A 15,326-nucleotide genomic window follows, 5' to 3' on the forward strand; every position below is an offset into this window, starting at 1 on the left:
TCAGTGGGAAAACATGTATTTCTTTATAATCAAGGTGGGCTATTTCACTGTTCTTTTTATCATTTCCTCTTTCCCCAGGTGGCTAAGTAGTAGTCGTCTTTTTTTCTTTTCTTTTCTTTTTTTTTTTTTTTTGAGGGGGAGGACAGTGGAGGAGGAAGAGAGAATCTTAAGCAGGCTCTATGCCCAGTATGGACCCGGATGTAGGGCTCCACGCTGAGCTCCATCTCAAGACCCTGAGATCATGACCTGAGCCAAAATCAAGAGTCAGATGCTTAACTGACTGCACCACCCAGGTGCCCCAGTATTCTGTCATTCTTAAAAATCTAGGCAAACAAGCATGCATTATGACCACTGCATAATCACCTTCTTCTCTAATCTCATGAGTGGAAAATGGGCAAGGGAATAACCTATCTATGGTAGATTTCTTCTTCAGCTTTCTGACAATGGCCAGAGCCATATACATCCTACCCCACTGGATGATGGTCTTATAATGTTCTTCCATCAAGTAATAGCAGTCTACGTTCCCTCCCCTTAAACTCAGACAAGTCTTTGTAACTGCTTTGACTAACAGAATTTGGTGGAGAGCCTATCATTTAAGAGACAGTATGGCTTACACCGGTTCTGTCTCTGTCTGTCTGCACTTGCCTTTGGAACCCAGCTGCCATGTTGTGAGGAAGTTCAAACCACACGGAGACATCACACAGAAGAATTGACTGACCACAGCCTCAGCTTAGGTTCCTGCCAGCAGCCAGTATCAACCATCAGGCAAACCTTTAGATCAGAGCTACCCACAGAACTTTCTGGGATGGTGGAAATTTTCTATGTGCTAATACGGTAACTTACTCCCTTATGAGGCTATGGAGCAGTGGTAATGTAGCTAGTGCGAATGAAGAAGTGGATTTTAAATTTTACTTCATTTAAATTTATTCATTTATTATTTTTTATTATTATTTTTAAAGACTTTATTTATTTATTTGACAGACAGAGATCACAAGTAGGCAGAGAGACAGGCAGAGAGAGAGAGAGGGGGAAGCAGGCAGAGCAGAGAGCCTGATGTGGAGCTCGATCCCAGGACCCTGAGATCATGACCTGAGCCAAAGGCAGAAGCTTTAACCCACTGAGCCACGCAGGCACCCCTCATTTTAGTTCATTTAAATTTAAACACGTACATGTGGCTAATGGCTGCCATGTTGGACCATTTACCGTCACTTGGTTGTAGCCCTCAGCCTTTGAATCTTCCAGCTGAAGCAAAAGACTTCACGAAACAGAAGCAAACCATCCCCACAGTGCCTGCTCCAACTTCCTAATTCTCATAAGCCTTGAGAAATAATAATTGCTCATTTAAACTACTCAGTTTGGGGAGTGATTTGTTACAGAGCCATTGATAATGATACACTGTTTCTACTGTTCACTTGTTTTTAGTTTTCCACAGTAAATAAAAACGTAGGAGCCTTTCCCATCTTTTAAAAGCCCTCTAGCTGTGGTTATGTGTCTCCGGTCTTCATAGCCAGGTTTCTTGAAAGAGTCGTCTACACTCACTACCCTATTTGCAGCTTATTTACTAGCCAATACCTATTAGCTCTGGATAAACACAAAGTCACAGTAACATTAGTTAAGGCTTATTTCTACCCCTTAGAAAATGCAGGACTTTAGTATCCCACTCTGTCTTCATGGCCTCTCCTACTAATCTCTGAGCAAAGCCCACCCTGGCAGAAAAAGTCAGAAAAGGGGGTCCTTTGGGCCAAGAAATGGCAAAAACATTTTTTCCCCCTTTGGGAATGGACTATGCATGGCCCTCGATGAAATGCCAATGGCCTGTCCCAGTGTGTGGCCCAAAAGCTACGGTGAAAGCGGCTCTTTCTCTCCACGGGGTTCAGAACCAAACATGGTGGATGGCTGGGCCAAGAAACAAAGCAGTCTTCTCCGTCCCTCTACGTGCATCCCAACATCAACGCACAAACCTCCTTTCCACCCCTTGGCTCCCCTTCTGAAACTAGCCTGCCCACCAGCCCTCAAGTGTCATCTGGTGATCCCAAAGGAACTTTATGATGGCACAGTAACAACAAGGCCCAAATGTTATTTTTGCCCAAATTAACCAGACATCTGGGTGGGGAGTGTGATTTAGGGTTTCGATTTCCAAGAACATACTACCTCTATTACACAAGTGAGGAAATATTTCCGTGACACCAGTTCTCTAGAAGTGGGATGGGCCACCTTCTCTCTCCATTGGGGAAACCCAAGTTCATCCCATGGGAGGCTGAAAAAATGCTCAGAAGGCCTGGAACATGGTAAACCATTTTATACCCAAAGACATCCAAAGGTTAAACAAGGTGCATCAAGATTCAACTATTTGCAGTTCACTCTGGAAGTGCATGGTTCAATATTGGATACATTCCAACCCAGTAAGAAAGAACCAATTTATAATGAAGCATTCTAATTTGTATGGAATATCCCAAAGTATTACTTATTAGGTAACTGTATTACTGTAGCAAAAGTATTACTAATTTCTGTAACTGAATCCAAATAAAACATCACACACTTGTCTGTCCCTGCCCCACCCCCACCAATCAATCAGCTTTGGAACACCAAATTAATAAATGCATTGGTTGCTAAGCAGGTTATGAATTTTCACATTTTTGGTCTGGATTGAAAAAACCCTGAGGTATTAAACCGATTAGAGTTTTGCAAGAGAAAAGGAAATACTATTTTTCCCAAGATGATATTCTTGGATATCACTGTCAAAATATTGTGTGATAGGAAAAAAATTGTAGGAATGATTAAATTTCTTGTGTGTTTAATGGATTTTTCTTTTTCAGCATTAACTAGCATAAGTCCTTCTCAAGATTTTGTGAAGCAGATCAATTTCCTTCCTAATTCAAATAAACATACAGTCCTCAGAAATTATACTGACATTTGCTAAAACTCAACATTCTATAGAAAATACTTTTGTAAAGATTATGGATACTTTTATATTTATAATCAAAGGTATCTGGGTTTTTCTAGGTCTTCTGATATAAAGGTGGCGTAGTGGAAACTGTTTTTAGAACACAAATTTGATAATTTAAGAAACTGTCCAATTAGCATTTTCAATCTCTAACTTGGTAACTGATTCTTCTACGGAACAAAGCTAAAAGGAATTCCCTTTGCTGGTTCCTCACTTGAGATATCTGGGTGTGGTTTATTTTCTTCTCTGACTGGAACAAAGATATTCAGGAAAATCTTTTACAACTAAAATTCTTTGTCTTACAAACAAGCTTAAGGAGAAAAAAAAAAGCAGTAGATCAAGTCTGGCTTAATCGTTTGCTTATACTAGTGCACATACTGGATTTTTTCCAGGTTAACAAAAATAAAGCCCCAGGAAAGATATATGCAGTAGTATATTTAAGCTACTGGCTCACACATTTTAATGGCTGAAAGTATATAAAAAATACAAAGGCGGAAGAAAAACAGTAAGCAGTTATGAAATGTAACAAGGTTTTTTATTCTTTATTAGTTTAAAGGAAGCTAGAACCTGATAACAATATGCCACATATGGTTCAGAACCAAACAAAGGCCGCTTAGTTATTTATTTTGCATTTTCTCCTTTTAGGAAGTGAGAAAAAAAAAAACAACAGTTCTATTGGCACTCAAGTGTACTTTCAATTAAAATTCCCATAAATTAGAAAACATCTCATTAAACAGTGGAAATGGAAAAAAATGTTATTCAGAAAAAAAACTTTCTTAAGTGTGCTGGTTTTCTGTAATGCCTTGGGCTGTCGGATAAGCCTTCTAAGATCACTCAAAAAAATTATTCAACCTCTGTGTTCATGTTGATGATAATATATAATAGTGTCTTGTCCTTTGATGTAAATAAGAGGAAAAACCTCAGACTTGCTTCGATTTGAATTGAACCCCCCGCCCTGCGAATTCTGCCATTTGCTCATGTCCCACACAAATAAAGAGACACAGCTTAGAAACGAGGGCCTTGCTGCCATTGTATTTTTTCTAATTAAAATTCAGAGTATTAAACACAGTTGAGTACATCCATGCAGGCATGACACACCGTTATCACATACCGGAAGCCAGTATCAACAGCACTGAGCAAAGGCTCATCTCATAACATCATTAAGATTCATTATATGCTACAGTTCAAAAAGGCTTTGTCAAAGCAAATAGTTATGGCCTGCCAGAAATGCACAAATAGAAATTTATATGAAATTGTTCTTTCTCTCCTTTTTTCGTATGGGACTCTAGTTGCAGTCCCAGGATTTGGGTTCAGAGCTTAACTGGAAAGCCTTCCAGTTTCTTCAGATTGCAAAATGTCACCAAAACGGAATATTAAAAAAAAAAAAAAAGTTAAGTGAAAAATATTTGAGTAACTAGGTGGGGGGATGGTGATCAAGCTTAAAGGCTGTGTTGGAATCAAGAAAGGTGAAGTTTCAGAGAGTGTGAAGGTAGATAGAACTCATGAGTCACAAGGCGGAGTATTTAATTTGGAACAAGTCAAATAAAGCATTGCTTTCTTTTCCTTAACAACCTTTGGTACTCTTTATGTTATAACCTCAGAAAAGAAAGCTCTCTCATTAAAACATTTTTTTTTCTTCTTTTATATCCTGCTGAGTGAAGATGCCTGCGGAGACAAACTCTACATGCTGGCTTTCCAACTGTGGCCGTAAGTTACGATGTTATCTGGAGAGTCGATGGTGAGAATTGACTCCTCTAGACCCGGTACTTTTCTTTGCCATGCTCATTGATCACGCATATGTGCTGAAACAATAGATGATTTAAATGACTTAGTTTCTCAACAAAATAGGAGGTGCAGAGAATGTAATGCAGTGATAACAGAATGTCATCTTAAAACTGGTTATTGTTCATTCAAATTACGTGTGCGCATTTATGTGTGTGCACATATAGAAAATCTAAAGAGACCCAATCGAATGCTTGAAAAAGTTTCATCATTGTTCTGGTTTTGAGCTCTATTATGAATCTGGCTCCCTGGGTCACAAAGTGCACACAATTGGTCCACTTTAGGTAGGATGTTTACCTCTAGATCATTCAACAATTGTCAAGGTCACACAGCTGAGGGGTCTACACTAGAGGTCCATGTGTTTATGTTGACACTATTTCTCCAAATGGGGAATAGGAACTGCATGCAACCGTAATTGGAATTATGAATGAAAAGTGCCCAGAATAGTCCCGACACAGAAGATACTCAGTATGTGGCAGCCATCATGACTACTATTTTAATAATTTGTTAAGTTCGTATAACTGTTAAGTTCTTGTGAAAAGGAGGTTAGAGATTTGCATGCATGACTTACATTCAGATCTCTGAAGTATTCATTGTAATCTAAGGCATAACCCACCACAAATAAGTTTGGAATCTCAAATCCAACATCTGAGGAGAGAGAGAGAGAACAAAAAAAAAAAAAAAAAGGAATCAAATGAGTAGAAAGTCACCATATGCTAATGTTGGCACTTAAACTGGAGGATCTTTCATTTAAGCAGAAGCAAGTGTGAGAGAAATGATAAGCAAAGCATAGGATGAGCCCAACGGGTCTTGGACCAGAGTGACTAGGCAGGTAGTCAGGTAGACAGGTAGACAAGCAAACATACGAGGAAGGATGGCTGTACTCCTACCACACAGAGCTGAGAAAGGGCTCAGCCAGCTCAGGGGAGATCATGAAGTTTGTGTGAGTTAGTCATGGAGCCCCCTGGTTCCAAAGCGAGCAGTATCCAATGATATAATGCCAAAGGAAATACTTGGAAGCATAAAGTGCAGTTCACACAGCAGTATTCCAATCCTGTACTACTTGACTAGGTACACAGGCTGTTGCCACTGGAAGCCATTCTCCCACTGTGCTCAGTGCCCTCAGCTGGACAAAGGCCTGGGAAGCCAAACCTGGGACACCAGATGACAGGAAGTGGGATTGTTCAGTTTGAGGAACAGAACACTAAGGGTTATTCTAACACTAGTCTTTGAATCCAGGAGACAGATGATATGAATTAGCTCTCTATCTCTATTGTGGGAAGAATGGGAGTAAATGAATTTAAGTGCAGTATGAGGTACTTAGGTTAAACAAAGGAAAAATGTCTTGAAAGGAAGGTGATTTTTGTGGAAAAGGATCTTTAAGGAACAGGCAGTAGTGGTCCTTCTTCACAGGTCTTGGAACAGAATAAATGTGCCTATCATCCAATGGTTTTTTAAACTCTTTTCAGTTTTTTTGAATCTGTTTGTTTATTACAGCATTGCAGATGAGAGAGGAGCTCAGTTTTATGAAACTGGACTTCGGTATAGCCAATGGACTTAGAGCATGGAGAAAGTTGTTCCTCTGGTGACATCACAACCACTGTGATTCCTATCACCAAAGATGTTTCACATGGAGTAGGTAACTAGCTCCTGCTTGTAGAAAGTGCCAGAAGAGAGGGGCTTACTTTCTAAAGGATTGCATTATATGTCACTGATAGAAACCCCCTTTGGTCCCTCCACCCTGTACACTGCCTTAAGAAAAATAATCAAAGAGGAGAAGCTAGAGCAGAAGAAAAGATGTCAGAGCATATAGAAGATGTTATTGAGCATACGGGAAAGAGTCAGTTACGAGAAAGGAATCAAAAGTGTCAAGCCTGAGAAATCCAGGGAGAAGAAACAGAGATTCTGAACCAGCTAAAACGGTATTAGTAAATCCCAGAGCACCCGGGCTGTCACCATAGTAACGACATCACAGGGACCAGAACAATGCCTACAGGAGGCATGGCACCTGGGATTGGCTAAAGCCAGTTCCGAAGGTCAAACCTCCAGAGCTTTCCGGGAGGGAAAGAAGGACACTGGATCAGTAGATGAGGAGGATGGTTAGGAATCAGGGTGACCTACGTCCAGCTGGAAAATGGGTGCATTTCCTACACTTCTATTTGCACTTGGCAGATGTTACTTATAGACGTAGTGCAAGAGCAAGACAGTGATCAGAACCAGACTGACTCCCGTCAATACTGACTCTCCACTTACGGCAATGTGACCTTCCCAAACCATTCAACCTTGCTGTGTTCAATTTCCTCAGCTGTAAAATGGGCATCACAAGAGCAACTACTTTGGACGAATGTTGTGAGGAGGAAATGTGTTGATCTCTGTGTTGCCCTTAGAAGAGTGGAGGGCCATGGTGACCTCTTACTGGTGTTATCAGCCATTATTTTATTCATGTTGTTGCTGTCAGTGATGCAAATAATCTGTAATTAGTTGGCTAGGTCTGAGGCGAATATTTCAACTTCAGTTAAATTTTCTCTGTGAGATCTTCCATGATTTCCTTCGAAGATTTCTGTTTACTAACTTTGCCTAACCTTACTGCAACCAGAGTATATTCTCCAGGCCAGGACCTGGACGGGGACATGCTGTTGGTTCTATCTGCCCAGCACGGATGAAACTCGTTTTTAGAATAGAGTCACTTGTGAAATGTCATTACCCGTTCATAGCATGCGTCTCTTGCTCTGATGTTTTTTCAGCTTGCTGATGAGAACCACAGCCAAATGATCCCAGAGGCTTTAGAGCAAATGTAAGTTATAAAAATCAAGCTGAAGTCTGCCTATGTGAGTGAAAAAAAAGTCACCTCTAGTGTTAGAATAATAAATAATCAGGCTGCTTGTTTATTCTTCCTGGCATTGGAACTATTCGTATTATGGGAAGGAGAGTAGCCAAGTGCCCTCTATGAGCCAAATCCTCCAGGACATATGAAGTCAAGTACGAAGATGATATATGGAGATACTTCCTCGGCCAATTCTCTGTGTTACTGAACTTTCCTTTGAGGGTGACGAGAGAGGTGTCTTGAATTTCCCCCTTTTGCATGCTAAAATTCAGGCTTGCTGAAGGTTGGCATTGAGCGTTGTCTGCTGACAGTTCCTGGAGATGGTAAGAGGATCCCTCTACCTTCCCGGTCTGACTGACAGGGCCAGTGGCCAAGGCAGGGATCCTGCATGTCAGCCAGTCGGGTGGGGTCAAGTCTCCCTCTACCCCCCTGAAGCCCATTAGCTGAGTTCTTTGGCTTTAAGGTGCTATAGAAAACCTAAACACGAAACTATCCATTGCACACAACAGAGTTTCTGTGAAAAACGTGAACTGGGAGATTAAAAACTCTCATTGTAAAGGGTTCTGTCCTGTTGTAAAGGTTCTATTGGCAAGGCTGGGGAGACCTCGGGAGATCTGTGGGACTATCAAACCTTTCCAGCTTCTGCATCACACGGAATGCTGGCAAATAGGAAACCAGACATTCTTCAACACGAAACGACACCAGCCAACCAAGTAAGCAACCAATAGAAGCAAACCAAGCAAACCCACTTACAGTCGGGTCTAAAGCCGTCACTTCTAGGTGTTCTCTTCACCAACAAACTAGCATTAAAAAAAAAAAAAAAAAAAAAAGGCTTTTAGTGATCCAGATAAAACTTCTGGGAATTGCAAATAGAACCGAACATCATTAAAATAGGTATCCCTCCTCCCCCACCTCCCGGAGCACATGGGGCACCATCCCAGCCCCCTAATTCATGCTCTTGCTACCGGGGCACCACATCAGTGATTCTAGATAAAAGGAAGGGAAAGGGGCGCTGGCATCAGGCTCCGCCAGCTGCTCCCGGAAGCCGCTAATGGAGGCGCAGTAACGAGAGGCTCAGACACCCAGCAAAGCATGTCCTCTTCCCCTTCCTCTGTCTCCGGCTGGCACTCAAATGGGCTATTTGTTCAATGTGGTCGAGCCATAACACCCCAGGGCAAAGGGTCACTGGTTTGGAAAAGACTGCTCTCTTTGGGGACAACCTCCTGTGTTAGCACCCCTCTCGGGCTTCTTTGGACACACAGAAGCATCAATGATGTGAGTGTCCTACTCACCTGGCGACCTTCACCATGTTGGGCTTGTACTTCTCTATGCTACTGAGCAGCGCCCTCATGGTCTTCCCAGTTCCAACGACATCCTTTGCAAAGAAGACAGACACGTTCAGCTGGGCGCATTTGGACGGCATAACAGATTTTGCATGAAGACAGATGACTGTATGCCTTATTAATAATGCATCCTAATTAGAATTGCCATCAGATGGAGTCAAAGTAGGAAGCGGGGTTGGTTCCATTTTTTAGACAGGTGCCTCTCTTGGAAGCTTGGCTTAGGGGAGTATATCGGTGAATATTTCCTCTTGGAATCCTTGAGCCGTGTTGAAATCTAAGTTTGGCCTTTGGAGAGCCTGTGGGGCTGCTCGCTGAGCACACTGGGACTCGTGCACCCGCATGCAAGGACCAAATTTGGCCCCGAGGTCATGCGACACAATACAGAACGCATGAATTTTCATGGACGTGGGATGTACATCTGAATACACTGAATGGATAAACACCTCCCCCTTGCCCTCCCCACTCAATAGGGCATTCTGTGGCCGGGAAGTGAGATGTGTCTGGACGGCAGCTGGTGACAGCCTGTGAATTCTGAGGGTACGAGGCTGCAGTGAGCCTCGGCTCATCTCTGCTGATGAGCTGCTGCACAATTAGAGGAGAATGGGCAGCAGAAATGTATTGTCCTTGGGACAGAAATCAGCTGTCGGGAGCTGATTATCAAAACAACAGGTCTGAATTTAGCCAGGGTTGGGCAATTCGCTTGGCTAGAGGGTTTACTTCCTGGCTTAGGTCTGAGCCGAGAGGACTGCAGATACAAACGGAGCACACAGGCAATTGTGTAACAAAAGCTTGAAAACAGCTCTCTTGAATTCCTGCCAGTTGATAAGACAGGCGTGCTCTTGAAGGAAAAGTGGCCATGTGCTGTATTAAGTCCGCTGCTTCCGAAGGACCCGTTCTCTCCCATTTTTCTTTTTTAGCAGAAAACGAAATTAAATTATAGCTTTCTCTTGGATTGCCATTTGAAAATTGACTGTATTTATGACTTGGTTGCTGAAGGTAGAATTGTTTGAAGTCCTTAGGGGTCATTAGCAAGAACACTGACTCAAGGGTGAAAAGAGTTCAAACCTTGGTTTTGCTATTCCATACATTTGGTTCTGTTGGGCTAGTTTCCTCTTCTGTAAAAATGCCTGATTCGCACATTGGTAGAAGAACCAATGTAGACGGGTGTGAAATTAGACATAAAAATGGATAAAGTACCACAAAACTATTATTCCAAAGCTTTTATTCTAAACTGTTTCAGGCCACTGATTCTAGTTAGCTCTTAGGAAATCTGGAGAGCCATGTGCACAGTGGAAATTCAATAAATCCTTGACCAATTGGATAATAAGTTCTATATTTCAAAACTCACCATTAGATTCTTTCAACTTCCCCGTATGGATAAAGAAAAGTCAGCTTACCTCAACAATGAGGACGTTCTGAAATTAAACGAACAAATAAACAAACAAAAACCAACGCAACAGTTATTAAGAATACGATGCAAATCTGGCTCACAAGACAGACCCACATTTTTGCTTACAGTTAGAAATTTCACAATTTGTTTAGCTGGTCCTCCCCTACCCATCTAACTCAAATGCTCGGTGGTCATGTAGGTATCTCAGGTTCATGTTAACAGTCTCTCTACAAATATTTGGTGCTACCATATTGGTATCTATATTGAGGTTAGCAGGGTCATGTCAGATCCTAGACCTGTCTGAAGACCTATCTACAAGGTCACCCCATGTCCCTAATTCCGGCAAGCACCCCATCCAAGCATTCCTTGGCACACAAAGTTTATAAGAGGGACACAAAGTTTATCAGGAAAATAAGCCACATAAACTATGTTGTTAATGGAGACAGCGCTCTGCGGAAGGATCATATATTCAGCTCTGACAGTCCTGTATTCCTGCATAGCTACCGGTCATTGGGGATTCTGTGTTTACTCTTGGATTTTCAACTCCGAGGAAGGGTTGGGCTAGGGAGAGCTCTATGAATCGCCTGGTTGATATAAGAAGCATGGTTGGGTTCCTTGTTATGTGCTCTCAAGGTCTACCTCTCCTTCTCCCCTAAAAACGCTGACTATGTTTCATTTCAATTCCTGTTTGATACCTGTCTTCCCACTAGAATATAAGCTCCACAAGGATGGGGATCATGTCTGTCTTGCTTACTATTCTCAGTCCCTAGGGTATATAGAGCTGCATATAGATGCTTAGCAATTATTTACTGAATGGAGGATTAATAACTGATGACACTGATTAATGAGTTAAAACCAACCAATTAAATAGATTAGTAGTTATATGTCAGTACTGTCGCCCGAATTAAAACACGACTGTGTTAATATGACATTGCAATGAACTGAAGGGTGTGGATATGATGTAAAGTTGTTTTCCTTTGGATGACTCTTATTTCTCCCTGTGATTCATATGATACTTTAAAAATTCTATCAAGCCTTACACCTTAGGAAGCTCATTTACGTCTAGTGCAAAAGAGATTTAAGTAATGAAAGTGTTAGTCAATCAACCAAAACCATATTTACTTTACATACCATGTGCTTCTTACAAGGAAATATCTTTCTGGAACTGTTTTCCTCTTAGGTATAATCATTAAATAGTCATTTAGTCATTAAATACATTTTTTAAAATTTTATCTGTTTTTTGAGAGAGAGTGTGTGTAAGGTAGGGGATGGGTATAGGGAGAGAGCCAAGCAGACTCCCTGCTGAGCACAGAACCCAATGTGGGGCTTGATCCCAGGACCCTGACATCATGACCTGAGCAGAAGTCAGATGCTTAACCGATGGAGCAATCCAACTCCGCCCCCCCAAATTAAATACATTTAAAAAATCCTAGTTTTATCATTGAAATGTAAGCTTATCTCATCCACTTTTAAAGTAGGTCATGACCACAGTATCCTCTACCCTAAAAGTCCCAGAGACAGAGGAGTCCCCTTGGTATTCTGAACACATTTGCTATGTTCTTAACCATTATCCCACGACAGTTAGTTAGGATGTGCATTTTTAGTCTGATTGAGGCTTACCAACCATGCCTGTTAACCAACCCAAATACTTGGAGAATACTTGGTTAATTTAATTCCCTAGCTCATAATCTTTTTTTCTTTTTTTGTTTCAATCTTGTAATGAAAAACTCTTTAAAACTCTGTTAGTCTGCCTTCTTGCCTAATTAGATAAAGTGCACAGAACATAATTAAATTTGTTGTTTAAAAGCTTGGAACCTTGCAAAGCAGGAGTCATCTTTGAATGAATTAGCTTTAACTGTAAGATATAGTGGTGACTGGGAAGTGGGACTTGAATGTGTACTAATCCAGAAATACGTGATCAAAATTACTTAAACATATTTTAAAATCAAGGAATGCATATACAGATTCAAAATCAAATAGGAAAGTCTAAAGATTTTCTAAATGTTGCTGTATCTAACTGTAAAGTATTTAAAAATGCTTATATACTTTATATTAAAGTTATCTATAGGCATTCTATATTATGCATAGCCAAAATATTATCACACCTAACAGAAATGACAAGAATCCTTTTATTTTCTGTTTTTCATTTTTTCTAGTTTTATCGAGGCATAATTGACATACACATAAACTTCTACACCATATAAGTTTAAGGTGTACAGCATAATGGTTTGGTTTATGTATATTATAAAATGATTACCTCAAGAAATTTAGTTAGCACCCATCATCTCACATAGATACAGTAAGAGAAGAAAGCAAAAAAAGAAAATTTTTTCCTTATAATGAGAACTCTTAGGATTTACTCTCTTAACAGTCTTTGTATATAACATACAACAGTGTTAGCTATAGTCATTGTATTGCACATTTCATCCCTAATACTTATTTATCTTATAACTGAAAGTTGGAACTTTCTGGTCACCTTCCTCTGATTTCCCTACCCCCAACCCCACCCTCTGCCTCAGGTAACCATAAATCTGATCTCTTTTTCTGTGAGTCCAGTTTTTGTGTTGTTTTGTTTTATTTTAGATTCCACCTGCAAATAAGATCACACGGTATTTGTCTTTCTCTATCTGACTTACTTCACTTAATATAATGCTCTCAGGGTCCATCCATGTTCTCACAAATGGCAGGATTTCCCAGTTTCTTATGGTTGAATAATATTCCATCGTGTGTGTGTGTGTGTATCACAACTTCTTTATATGGCAATAATTTCTTAATATCATATATAAAGCTTAGGACATATTTAGATTGCCCTAGTTGTCTTTAAAATGGCCTTTGTAGCAGGTCTGGGTAATTAAAGCCCATGTATTGGGTCTTTAATTCTCTTTTAATTTAAAAGTCTCCTTTACTTACTACTATTTCCCAATTTAATAATTTTAGACATTATCTACTTACTATATTATATAAGGATAAGAATTTTGTTGTTTTACACTATCTCACTTCTTTTTCCACCCCCCGGGGTAGATACTTTGTTATGACTGTATCTTCTTGTACTGCTCATGTTTTTTCCCACTACAGACTCAAGTAGTATACTATAATTACGTTCCCTTTTAGTTTGTTTCTTTCCTTGGAATTCCTAATTGTTTTCCCTGTCATCATCCATTGTCTTAGACTGCAACAACCCTCCTTTTCTTTATTTTTCTCTTTCTCTCTTTCTTTCTTTCTTGGAAGGATTGTTATGAAAAAAATTAGTTAATTATGGTTTAAATATATTTCTCAAACGATTTTGGAGGATTAAAGAGGTTAAGTGGGTTGATAAAATCTGTAACAACATAAAGAACTTTCTGAGTTGGGTATAGTATTTAAAAAGTAAAATTATTGGGGCACCTGGGTGGCTCAGTGGGTTGGGCCTCTGCCTTTGGCTCAGATCATGGTCTCAGGGTCCTGGGATCAAGCCCTGCATCAGGCTCTCTGCTTGGCAGGGAGCCTGCTTCCCCTCTCTCTCTGTCTGCCCCTCTGCTTACTTGTGATTGCTCTCTCAAATAAATAAATAAAATCTAAAAAAAAAAAAGTAAAATTATTCAGTGGGTTCATAAATGATGGTCAAGGGAATACTGATATAAAAAAACCCATCTGCTACTGAAAGGGGGTTATGAGAAATCTAGAATTCTTCAGTGAGTTAAATAGAGTAGTCAATACAGATATTTCTTTTCCTTTACAGAACATCACACTATTTTCAAATTCTTTCCTAAGTAATACATGGGTTTATTGTCCAGATTGTTAGAAACCTACCTGTTGTATGAAAAGTTCACTTCCCAAAAAAGCAATACCTTTAGTACCTTTGGAAATTGCCATACAGAACAAATAACTCAAGAGTACAGAGAAAGTGACTGCCCCAACTTTGGAAACATTTTCACTACCGTCTAAGAGTACTATTCTCTTTACATTTTAACATAACAGAATTAGCTCCACAAAGGGACAAGGACAAATTCATCTTTATACGATCAGCATATAACATGGAGACCGGTGGAAACGATCTTCTGTTTCCATTTCCACAGAAATGCCTGTGGAACAAGGCCTTCCCTCCATTATTTTTCCTTAACGATGTACAATTCCCCCTTAACTGAGCTATAATTAATGTCTACTGCTTTTAATTTTGCACCAAGAAATCTTCGAAAATCCCCCCTCTCTCTCTCTTTTTTTTTTTTTTTTTTTTTGGAGTGGGCACCCTTAGCAATTTTTTCAGGACAAGCTGTGCCTCTTAAATGCTTCCAATCTGATAACTCCCATCACTGAATCTGAGATGTCTGCCAGTTACTGTCTTAGTCATCTCATCACACCTAGCTCATTTCCTCCTGGAAAGTAAGTAAAATTTGCAACCTGGGAGGGCCACAGGCAAAAATTCTATGGGGGTCTCTCGAGTGTGTCCTTTCGTTGCTATGGTGCAATTCCGATGGAAGCTAATCACCTCAAGTTTCCTGAAGAAAAAGAAAGGAAAGAAGAAAAAGAAGAAAAGAAAGAAGGAAGGAGTTATACAAATCTAAGTGATTTTCTTAAATAGGTTATTCCCACTTTCAGTCTTTTAAGATACAGAGTGATTAGCACACCACAGGCTAATGGCAGCGACAGTTTTGCAGCTATGGTCACGCCCAGCAGAGGGATGGCAGTAATGCTGATGGGCTCATTGTGGGTGCGGAGCATGGGTAGGAGTGTGAATATGAACCCTACGGAGAAAGGAATGCAGTGCAGCATTTCACTTTATGTGATAATTCACAAAATTGCCAGAATCATCAGTCGGTGGGCATTTCCATTATTGTTCTCAGCCTAGTCAGATGCAATAAAAAGGAATGATTTAAATAGTTAAGGCAGCCAAGGAGGAAATTTGGCAGGTTCTGACGCTTCATTCTGGCATTCGATTAGAAACTTATTTGGTGGAGGAAGGTGGCACGTATCCTGAAATCTTGCATCTAACCTGCACATCTGTGTTTTCCTGTTGCCAGATTTGGGTCTGCCTCCATGCGTTTGGTTTTATTCCACCCCTTTCAA

The 15,326-nt window shown here is 40.3% G+C and overlaps 1 protein-coding gene across 4 annotated transcripts in view; it reads right to left on the bottom strand.

Annotated features, from left to right (window-relative positions):
- Positions 1-1,130: 1,130 nt before the first annotated feature.
- Positions 1,131-15,326, bottom strand: part of PRTFDC1 (phosphoribosyl transferase domain containing 1) — a 94,797-nt gene continuing 80,601 nt past the window's right edge. For 2 of the 4 annotated variants that reach the window (XM_032349653.1, XM_032349651.1), the window contains 5 exons: positions 10,291-10,308; positions 8,843-8,925; positions 8,304-8,350; positions 5,298-5,374; positions 3,461-4,746 (listed from right to left, as the gene is read on the bottom strand). In XM_032349653.1, the coding sequence (XP_032205544.1) occupies positions 4,699-4,746; positions 5,298-5,374; positions 8,304-8,350; positions 8,843-8,925; positions 10,291-10,308 (273 nt within the window). In that variant the 3' untranslated portion in view covers positions 3,461-4,698. Of the gene's footprint in view, positions 1,320-3,460; positions 4,747-5,297; positions 5,375-8,303; positions 8,351-8,842; positions 8,926-10,290; positions 10,309-15,326 lie in introns of those variants that run through there. The other 2 variants (XM_032349652.1, XM_032349654.1) reach the window with 2 other exon arrangements.

The sequence above is a fragment of the Mustela erminea genome, chromosome 6, assembly GCF_009829155.1.
Source record: "Mustela erminea isolate mMusErm1 chromosome 6, mMusErm1.Pri, whole genome shotgun sequence".
Lineage (NCBI taxonomy): Eukaryota > Metazoa > Chordata > Mammalia > Carnivora > Mustelidae > Mustela > Mustela erminea.